At 38.0% G+C, this 9,836-nt stretch overlaps 2 protein-coding genes across 2 annotated transcripts; one reads left to right on the plus strand and one right to left on the minus strand.

Annotated features, from left to right (window-relative positions):
• Positions 1-359: 359 nt before the first annotated feature.
• On the plus strand, positions 360-6,185 carry LOC137952815 (glycolate oxidase 1-like). Its single transcript, XM_068799887.1, has 12 exons — positions 360-499; positions 1,973-2,131; positions 2,501-2,625; positions 3,020-3,066; positions 3,625-3,702; positions 3,832-3,956; positions 4,399-4,465; positions 4,548-4,610; positions 4,953-5,022; positions 5,113-5,213; positions 5,393-5,497; positions 5,625-6,185. Exons 2-12 carry the CDS (start codon positions 1,995-1,997, stop codon positions 5,808-5,810), a joined length of 1,104 nt encoding a protein of 367 aa, XP_068655988.1. The 5' UTR covers positions 360-499; positions 1,973-1,994; the 3' UTR covers positions 5,811-6,185.
• A 436-nt stretch (positions 6,186-6,621) lies between these two features.
• On the minus strand, positions 6,622-7,526 carry LOC137952816 (protein TIFY 5A-like). Its single transcript, XM_068799888.1, has 3 exons — positions 7,347-7,526; positions 7,141-7,228; positions 6,622-6,974 (listed from the first exon to the last, which is right to left on the minus strand). The coding sequence occupies exons 1-3, from the start codon at positions 7,457-7,459 to the stop codon at positions 6,777-6,779; spliced, it is 399 nt and encodes a 132-aa protein (XP_068655989.1). The 5' UTR covers positions 7,460-7,526; the 3' UTR covers positions 6,622-6,776.
• Positions 7,527-9,836: the final 2,310 nt, after the last annotated feature.

The following is a 9,836-nucleotide window of genomic DNA, read 5'->3' on the forward strand; positions in this document are numbered from 1 at the left end:
TATTTTTTATTTTTGATTTTCGGTTGAGTTCTAGTTTTCTTAGTAGAAAACCAAGTTTGGATTTTTGAAGACTATAAAAAATTGAAAAAAGAGAGAAAAGCGCAGAGCATTTATCATGATAACAGAACTATGAAGACTGCCAGACACATGCACCCATTCGTATCCACTTGAATTTCTTAAAGAATTTCCTCTGGGTTTTAGATAATCGGAGGGAGGCTCGATATCTGTGGACAAAGAGACAACTCGTTTCCTCCGACTGGATGCTGCTGCTCTCCCACACCTCGAAAAACTGATCCATACCATTTGTAACTCTTACTCATAACTGCCCATTTATCCTTACGTGCTCTCTCTCTCTCTCTCTTCTCTCATGCTACCCGTTTCGTTTCCACATCGTTCTGTTCTGTTTTAACCTCGCCAATCATATTATTATCTGCGCCTCCCCCTCGGCTTCATTTCGTCCACTTTTCTCTCTCAGAGGACCTGGCCTCCGCCCTCTGAGGTTTGCTTTCTTCGTTTTTTCGCTTCAAATTTCAATCTGGGAATGCTGTAATTTGCGTCGTTTCTATTTTTTGTAATACGGGTCAGATGTTCTACGATTTCCTACTTTTTGTCTGTTTTCTGCTTCTTATTCGTGTCGGGAGACGGAGATGCTACCGTTTTCTTAATGGGTTTAATAAAAAAAATGAACTTTACTGTAGCTAGTAAGCTTGACCAGATTGTGTTTCTGAAATGGAGTTTCTGTGAATCGAGACGGCTCTGCTTTTTAACCTTCTCGGATGCTTGACGATACGCTTCTTTATATGCTCTAGTTCAGATTGTTTGAACTAGAATGAGCATGAATATGTTTTCTTCCAACATGCAGTGGCGCTTCCGGACGTTTTTAAGATAGTAATATCTGATTAAATTCTCTGTTTTTCTAAGTTGATTGCCTCACGATATGTACGAATTTCAATGGTTAGAGCAAATTTTAATCTTTCGAGTGGTCGATTCTATATGGGCTGTCATTTGCGTATTCAAGGAACTGGAAACCTCATAAGGATAAGACGTTTATCGCATCTAACACTGGTTATGAGAACATCATCAGAGATTGAGTAGAATTTCATGCTTTTGCGTGACTAAATATTAAATTCAAGCACGGTTTATATATCATTTTACATCTTCATACTACGGAATCAGTCAATGCTCCATCTACCATCGATTGTTTCTTGATGTATGAAGTGGATGTGTCAAATATAATCGCAATTTTAAAAGTTGATTTGTTTTAACTTGCTTCATTTTGTTGTGTTTACTACAAGGGGTTGATCTGTGAGTGAACATCTTGCAGCAGCTAAAACATTAGCATTTTGGCTTGTCAATTTGTGAGAGCTGTAGATTCTGGTTCCACTTCAACTTTTGGCTCAAGCATGCATTTTTTGTTCAGTTCTTTTATCTAGTTTTTCTGGTGGATTTTGATTCAAAATTGCATGGTTGGTATTTGAGTCCCAGGTTAGGCTTAAATTTCTTATGTTTGTTCTCCTTGTATTAGCTAATGCTGTTTGTTTTTTCAAATCATATGGCTTTTCAAAGAAAGTTATTGGCTTGGATCTGTCTAATGGTCTGGTTTCTGGACATTTTTTTCTCTGTCATATTTGTCCCTGCCTCTCTCTCTCTCTCTCCCCCTCTCCTTCCATCCAATAAATTATTGTCCAAGATCGTACCTCTTTTTTCTTGGCATTAGCAGTTTTGAGTCAGAATAGGCATCTAAACTGTATGGCCAAATGTCACAGCCTTATCTTGTGTTCTGCTTTTTTTTTTTGTTCTTTTTGGTTTGCTTTGCTGACTTCTAATTTGGTGCTCTCTTTAATGTACTTCTTTCATTGGAATTTGTTGTGAAATTCTACATTTCATTTTTGGATGAATAATGATAAATGCCTATTTCTTTCTGTTTCTATGGGTTGGAGAAGAATCTAATTTTGTTTATCTGAAAATGAAGGTTTAAAAAGTAAGTTGTGAAGATGGAGATCACTAATGTTTCCGAGTATGAGGCAATTGCCAAGGAGAAACTCCCGAAGATGGTATATGATTACTATGCATCAGGTGCAGAGGATCAGTGGACGCTTAAGGAGAACATAAATGCATTTTCAAGGATTCTGTGAGTTTTCTTTCTAATATATTCTCCCTTTTTTTCTTTTCTAGCATTTACAATAAACAACTGTAATGGCCTTGCCTTGTCCTGTCCTAGAATCGAACTAGATGAGCTATCTTGACCCTTTTCTTTTCTTAGCAAAGCTGGTTGTTCAGTTTCCAGTTGAAACAGTAGAGAGTTTGTGTCATTGGTACTTTGGATTTTATATAAAGGTTTAGCTACTTAAAATGTCATGTCTGCACTAGTCAGCCTTTTAGAAGTAGGGAAAGCCATATGTATATTATGAATTTTCTCATTTTTTAATCAGGCACCCTGTTTCTGTTGGTTCTGTTTTTTTGCACTTCATCTAACATCCTTTCCAAATACTGTACATAGGTTTCGCCCTCGTATACTGATAGATGTTACCAAAATTGACATGACAACTACTGTTTTGGGGTACAAGATATCAATGCCAATAATGATTGCTCCAACAGCAAAGCAAAAGATGGCCCATCCAGAAGGTACATGATTTGCTTGAACAAGTCCTTGGAATGCTTCCTCAACATATATAAAGTCAAGAAGTCCCTCCTGGAATTTTGTCAAGGATACTTTGTAATTCTGTTGTTTTGTATTGTTGAGTAATTACGGATAATCAGCAGGTTTATTAGCTGGGTACTGTTTTTCACTTTTTTTTTATCTTTTAATACAATTCTCACTATTTTTTTTTTAAAGAAGCATTAGATGTTTTTTTGTGAAATATTTTGAGGCACTTCAGAACTTGAACATTTATTTTTGTTGAGATAGGTATGGAATATTCTCAAACTTTTGTTGAGCTTTTTAATAGAAAGAAACACAAACTAGTTCGGACCAATCTAGATTGCATGTTTTAACTTCTAGTTTGATTCTGTTCCACAGGAGAGTATGCAACAGCTAGAGCAGCATCAGCAGCTGGGACTATCATGGTTTGACACCTTATCTCTAGTGATTTGTTTGGCCTGTCATTATTTACCGTGTACACCATCTAAAGCACGATGGCACTTCAGCTGAAACTTATTTCTAAAACACGGTTTTGGCTGACTTTCATGATCTTAAGTGTCTTTATGAATTGATGTCATCTTAAATGCCCTGTTTAAACTTGATAAAATGCAATTCTCAATTTTGTCCCTTCAGGTTTATTTATGGCAGTCTAGATGTGACATTGGTCTGGACAGCATTTCTTTTCAGCTTATGTTATGCATACTATTATTATACCCCTATCCCAGTTAGTGTTGTATAGGATATCTTGGACTGAACTACTCTGTGAAAGAAGCACCACCTTAAAGTCTACTATTATTTTGTATGTCCTAACTGATATCTATGTCAATGTTTGGTGGCATTATATTCAGTGCTCATTGAGCTACTGTTCTAATCCCTTTCATTGATTTATTTGTTCTATTCTGAACATTTCTGGGTGGTTCCAACCGTTCATCTGTAGTAATTCATGACTGGATGTTACTTGGTATGGTGCACAATTGCTACAGACTTTGTCTTCATGGGCTACCTCCAGTGTCGAAGAAGTTGCATCCACAGGACCTGGTATTCGCTTCTTCCAGCTCTATGTAAGTATTTTGTCATATCACAAGATTTGCCTCTTGTAAGGCACATTCCAACCTATGGATGTTTCAATGTTTTATTTGTGGAACGCAAATTGATGCCAACTCCCCTCGGTTTCTTTTGAAATGCTGAAGGTTTACAAGGACAGAAATGTGGTTGCGCAACTTGTTAGAAGGGCTGAGCGGGCTGGCTTCAAAGCAATTGCCCTCACAGTTGATACTCCAAGACTTGGGCGAAGGGAAGCTGACATTAAGAACAGGTCTCTTTCTTATTTCTTTCTTTAATATTGCTATTACCAGCAAATATGCATGACATTGGCTGATTTATACACATGATGTCATCTTCTCATTTTCTAGCTGAAAATTTTCCTTTGACAAAATTTTATTCTATTTTTCCTCTTTTTTTTTTTTCTTTTCTTTTCGGTGGTAATGGTTGTTCTTGGGTCAGGACCTTTATTTTAAGATTGTTAACTGAACTCTTTGTTTGTAAATTAATTTAATTGCCTAATCTTGATCATGAGATGGGCTCTTATAAAGTACACCAAATACTCCAAAAATATTTCCATAACTTCATGACAACTTTCTGTACCGATTATCGTTATTCAAGTGTTCTCCAAACATGCTGCCTATGAATTACAGCAGATTTAGTCACTTGTTCTATATCCCAGTATGGGAAGTGTATCCTAATGGATGAAATTTCAGGTTTACTTTGCCTCCATACTTGACACTGAAAAACTTTGAGGGCCTGAACCTTGGCACGATGGATCAGGTGAGTTGAAAGTAGCCCACAGTGAATACAATCCATTACCCTGCTTTCCATGTCTCACTGTATCTATTTCTTGGTGATTCAGACTAACGACTCTGGACTAGCCTCCTATGTTGCTGATCAAATTGACCGTTCTTTGAGCTGGAAGGTATGTGAAATGGAGAGAAGATCCAAATCTTTGTAATTGGCTGTATGTCTTCTGCTTAAGAAATGAAGCTTCTGAGATTGCATTTTTTATGATTTTGTTGATTCACCTTTTGGGATTCGTATTAGATGATTACATAGAGCAACTTAAACTAATGAAGAAGGAACAAAAATCGGAATAGGTAGAAACACCTGATGCAGCACAGCATAATGCACATTCAGTTGCAGTGTTACTGAGACTAACTTTTATTATGCACAAGGAAATATTGACAAGAACATTTTATTTGAGCTCCAAATTCATGTTATTCTTATAGAGATGATAGATATCTTAGTTTGCTTTGGACAGGATGTGAAATGGTTGCAGACAATCACATCAATGCCAATTCTGGTGAAGGGTGTCATGACAGCAGAGGATAGTATGTACTCTGGATATCAGATATATTTGTTCCGATTTGATCTGCTTGTAGACAACTTCCATTACCAACACATTCTTTTGTGATTTGCAGCAAGACTTGCTATTCAAGCAGGAGCTGCTGGTATCATTGTGTCTAACCATGGTGCTCGGCAACTTGATTATGTACAAGCAACTATTAGTAGTTTGGAAGAGGTAAAGTTTGCAAGTGTGACTAAAATTATGGAAGTAGACTTGATTCTGTAGTTTTACATACATTTTTCATAAAGGTTATATCATGTACAGTTGTTTTCTTTATCAGTAATTGAGTTTGCATAAGGAATTAATCGAGGTAAGATATTTAGATATGAATTCATAATAAACACAAAGTGCAGGTTGTTAAGGCTGCACAAGGCCGTGTCCCCGTGTTCCTTGATGGTGGAGTTCGTCGTGGAACAGATGTCTTCAAGGCTTTGGCACTTGGAGCCTCTGGCGTGTTTGTAAGTGGAGCTTGAATTTTCTGTTTCTCCTTGGTCCTGTACCCCCATTGGACTGTACAATTACAGTTATCTTCTTGAGAGCCATACAACCAGTTATCATTTTGCTTTTATTCTTATTATTGGACAGATTGGAAGGCCGGTAGTGTTCTCATTGGCAGCAGAAGGTGAGGCTGGTGTAAGAAAAGTTCTTCAAATGCTTCGTGAAGAGTTTGAGCTGACAATGGCATTAAGTGGATGTACCTCTCTCAAAGGAATCACCCGCAATCACATTATCACAGATTGGGATGAGCCTCGCCCCACTTCCAGGTTATAAAATGCTTTTAGCATTGAAGAACATGGAACACTTTCTCAGCATGAGAAAAGTGTACTATTTTCTGATTCTCTAATAAGCTTGTTTTTCACTTGAGAGAACTCATTATAGGATTCCAATACACTATGAATGCTCTTAAAAACTTTTTTATTGGTATTTCTTATCTGGAACCCAAATGCCCACCCCACCCCTCCCCTGTATATTCTTCTTCAGCTCATATGCAGAATGTATTTAATCTCAAATGAATTCCAGAGCCATTACTCTTGTGAAACCAGTATCTCGCAACACTTGAGTATCTGCTATGGGTGAAGATAAGGAAGAAGAGAAAAACCTGGTAAGAAGTACTGATGTAGTTTCATGAGGTAGGTTTGAGTTGAAACACCCATCTAGTCCAGCAGTAGAAAGTATGTAAGCTTCCTGCTTATTTTGAAGAAGATATATTTGAAGCCTGGAGGTGCAATGACTGGAGTGAGTAAAATCTACTTCTGGTGACCATCAGGAAACTTGTAGGTCTGAGATGCGTCTCAGTTTGTGTTTCCTGTTTTTCCTAAGACATGAGTCAGAGATGTGTCTCAGAGAAAGTCACACCGTCCCACCCAAAGTGTTGAACGCACGTGTTGAACATGCCTATTCTTACATAATATATTAAAAATTTTAAAATTAATCAAACGCGAAAATTATGCCTTAAAACCTATCTAAACAAATAAATCGTGTCATTATTTTTATTTTAAAATACTAAAGTCCTAAAACGATACACGATACCGACACACACCGTTCCAATTTCAAGGCGTTTAATCGATAAGGTGACGGTCTTGTTCAACAATGTCGGCACAAGCAGCTCTACATCGCTATCTAGTTCCTGAGAAATTGCAGAGGAAGACGCTGCGTGGGGGTGATAATAATAAAAATATTTGAAGAAACAGATCTTCCAATGATCATCTTGTCGTTCTAAGTCTGCTGCGACCGCGGCTATTGGGTGTACGGACACGAAGTGGACTGGATTCGACTTTTCCTCTTCTGGAGGAACCTCTGCAGAGACCTCTTCATCGACAGCCCCGTCGGCTGGGCTTGAGTGTTTTGTGTTGTACATGGCGAGGATGGCGAGGATGAATGGGCTCGAAGTCGTTCTTCCGTTTCTCGTTTTGCCATGCACAGTATCGCTCTCGCCTGAACAAAGATTCAAATGAAATCACGATGATCTCTCCGACGGCGCAAATAGTGAAGCTAGAAACTAAACTACGATCTCAGTTTCGTTAAGAGTGCTTGCGAAACAGGTCCGGCCGTCAAGAAATGAAGCTTTCGATATCCGGTAACACGAAAGAAGGAAACGAACCTGAATCTCCGTCACGTCACAGACACAAACCCGTCCGTTGTAAAATATCGTTATCTGTTGCGAGCTCTCCATCGGTGTAATCTCGCTTCTTCAATGCCAGATAATGAAAGAGAAAATCAGTCGAGAAACATGGAAAAAAAGACGTAAGAGAAAAATCAGAAGAGGAAGAAGAAAGGCAAAAGTATGAACTATGAACACGTACGTACCTCGATATGCGGAGTTCCTGAGAGGGGGAAGAAGCATCCGAGGAGGAGGCGGGATCACTGCTGGCGGAACCAGTGGGGAGCAGGCAGAGATCCAAGTTAAAGAATCTCCCCATGTCGTTCGGGGCGTAGAACACAACCCACCTCTTAATGGCAGTCTTGCGGCATTAGCAGGAGCAGAGAAGTAGTCCATCCATGGCGTCCGAACAGAGCAAAGATCGACGCAGTCCAGAGAGTGAGGATGAATGAGCTCTGGAGCGGTTCGAGAAAGAGGAATAAATAGCTGGCCGGAGGCTTGATTGAAACGTGACATCCGTTACAGTTTTGCATGTGAAGCATGCGTGATTTCGTTTCACATGTTCACGTAATCACGTGTCGAAATTCCACTTTCCGTTTTTAGTAGGCTTTCTTCTGCGAGGTTAGTTAAGGTGGAGTCTGTGGGCTCTCTCCCCCAGCTGTATTTCACTCGCTTTGATTTGGTGGGCCCCCACTTTCTTATGCCGTCCACTCCTCCCCAACTTCTGCTTTCCTTCAACCGACTTAACTTCCCCCACCTTAGCCTATTTCGAGAGTGCAACCAAGGCTAATTTTTTTTAAATATATATTTAAAAATATTTAAATATTTAATTAACTAATAATTAGGCCTTAAACCCTAAACCCTAGAATAAAAAACCTGTTGTGGCATATACACACACACACAAAAAAAATCGTATTATCTTTTTTTAATAAAATTTTAATATATTCGTAAGTAATAAAATAATTAATCAGATAAAATTACTAAATATAATTAATCAAAATACATTGATCGATCAATTTTTCATATTTGGTCCATTTTTATAGCTAAAAAATAATATAATATAATATAAATAAAATAAAATAAAAAATAAAAGCTAATAATGAAAATGTTTCAATTAAAATGGATATACAACCGAGTTGCAATGCGCCGGCTCCGAGTCTCATAAATAGTCAGAGACGCGGAGGGGGCAAAGGCACATGGTGAAGGGCCATGCACGTGGCCCTTTGATTTGTCACGGAGGTAAGCACACATTTGGGTTTGCCTTAATGAACCTCCCACTTATGCCCAACTCCCTTCTTCTATTAACTAACTTGTTCCTTTATAAATGGATATGGAATAAAAACCCTTGTTCGAATTACAATTTACTTGTTTATTAGAAAATAATAAATATCGATAAAGGTTATTTTATATCTAGTTACCCGATAGCTCTGCCTCGATACAGAGAAGTGTTTTTTTTTTTTTTTTTTTTGCATTTTAAAGTCGGTTACGCCATCTCTCGACGTATAAATAACTCTTACCCATTTCAAATCTTAACGAAAACTAGAGACAAGAAAGGGTGGATTGAAGTAACCTACCTTTGCCTAGTAGAAATGGTTGCCCTACTATGTTCTTAGTAGAGGGGGGAAGTCCCCTCCCTTTTTTGTCTATCCTTTAGTCTCCTCTATGAGCTTCTTCCTCCTCCTCTATCTCTCTGCTACTATTGTCGAAAGAGTTAATTGATAGAGAAGGGGAGTTTTTCCCTCTCCTTTCTGTCTCCTCTACTCCGGTATAAGTGTGAACGGTATGCCAATGTAACAAAAGCCTGCAGACCAAGTTTGTACTAGAATTGAAGGAAAATGACCAAATCTCCGATTGCCAGAAATATCCATTTTTTGTTTTCACTTTTATGTATAAATACTTAATGTAATCTTAGTTATAATCATGGTAACTAAAGAGATTGCTATCGAAATAGTCAATTGATAGAGAAGGGGAGTCTCCTCTACTTCGATATAAGTGTGAACGGTATACCAACGTAACAGAAGCCTGCAGACCAAGTTTTTATCGGAATCGAAGGAAAATGACCAAATCTCCGAGTACCAGAAATATCCATTTTTTGTTTTCACTTTTATGTATAAATATTTAATATAATCTTAGTTATAATCGTGGTAAGTAAAGAGATTGTTAATGAAATCTCACAAGTAGGACATTATTTTGAAGTCCACCTTTTACTTTCCGACAATTTATGAACCAAGTTACTTTGAATCTTTTAAGCTAGAATTATTAATCTAATTCTTCTCATGCATAGATTTGCCTTGGGCTCGATTGTTGTTGTTGTTGTTGTTGTTATTAATTAAGTATATGATCATGAATGATGGGATACTTTTAATATTTTTCATACTTAGTTAAAATTAAGTAACATGAGGAGAATTATTCGCCTTTGGCTGTTCGATTACGGAGAGTAGTGGGGTTGGTACTGGCTTCCATCCCATCCTTACGCGCAACCTTCCTCTTCCTCTTCGTCAAGTCTCGTTCTTTCTCCATTTTTAGCACAGAAAAGCTAAGACGACTCTAGTTACGACGGAAAAGAAATGTGGGAAATGGTTTCATTCTATAAATTGCAAGTTCGCAAGCTTTCGTTTTCTGTCGTCTGTACAAGCCGACGAAAGCTTGTTCCAGTAAACTGCTGCTTGTGTCCCACCTGCAAAGTAAGAAGTAGC

Source organism: Aristolochia californica, unplaced genomic scaffold (assembly GCF_029961685.1).
Source record: "Aristolochia californica isolate CCGP_79_NKW_82.1479 unplaced genomic scaffold, dmAriCali1.0.hap1 SCAF_16, whole genome shotgun sequence".
Taxonomy (NCBI): Eukaryota; Viridiplantae; Streptophyta; class Magnoliopsida; order Piperales; family Aristolochiaceae; genus Aristolochia; species Aristolochia californica.

Bases quoted from the DNA above. Each gene is read 5' to 3' on its own strand.
- LOC137952815 (XM_068799887.1), top strand. From the start codon at position 1,995: ATGGAGATCACTAATGTTTCCGAGTATGAGGCAATTGCCAAGGAGAAA. The intron at 5,214-5,392 runs GTAAAGTTTGCA...CACAAAGTGCAG, and splicing joins CTATTAGTAGTTTGGAAGAG to GTTGTTAAGGCTGCACAAGG. The intron at 5,498-5,624 runs GTAAGTGGAGCT...ATTATTGGACAG, and splicing joins TTGGAGCCTCTGGCGTGTTT to ATTGGAAGGCCGGTAGTGTT.
- LOC137952816 (XM_068799888.1), bottom strand. From the start codon at position 7,459: ATGGGGAGATTCTTTAACTTGGATCTCTGCCTGCTCCCCACTGGTTCC. The intron at 7,229-7,346 runs GTACGTACGTGT...CTGGCATTGAAG, and splicing joins CAGGAACTCCGCATATCGAG to AAGCGAGATTACACCGATGG. The intron at 6,975-7,140 runs GTTCGTTTCCTT...ATCTTTGTTCAG, and splicing joins GTGACGTGACGGAGATTCAG to GCGAGAGCGATACTGTGCAT.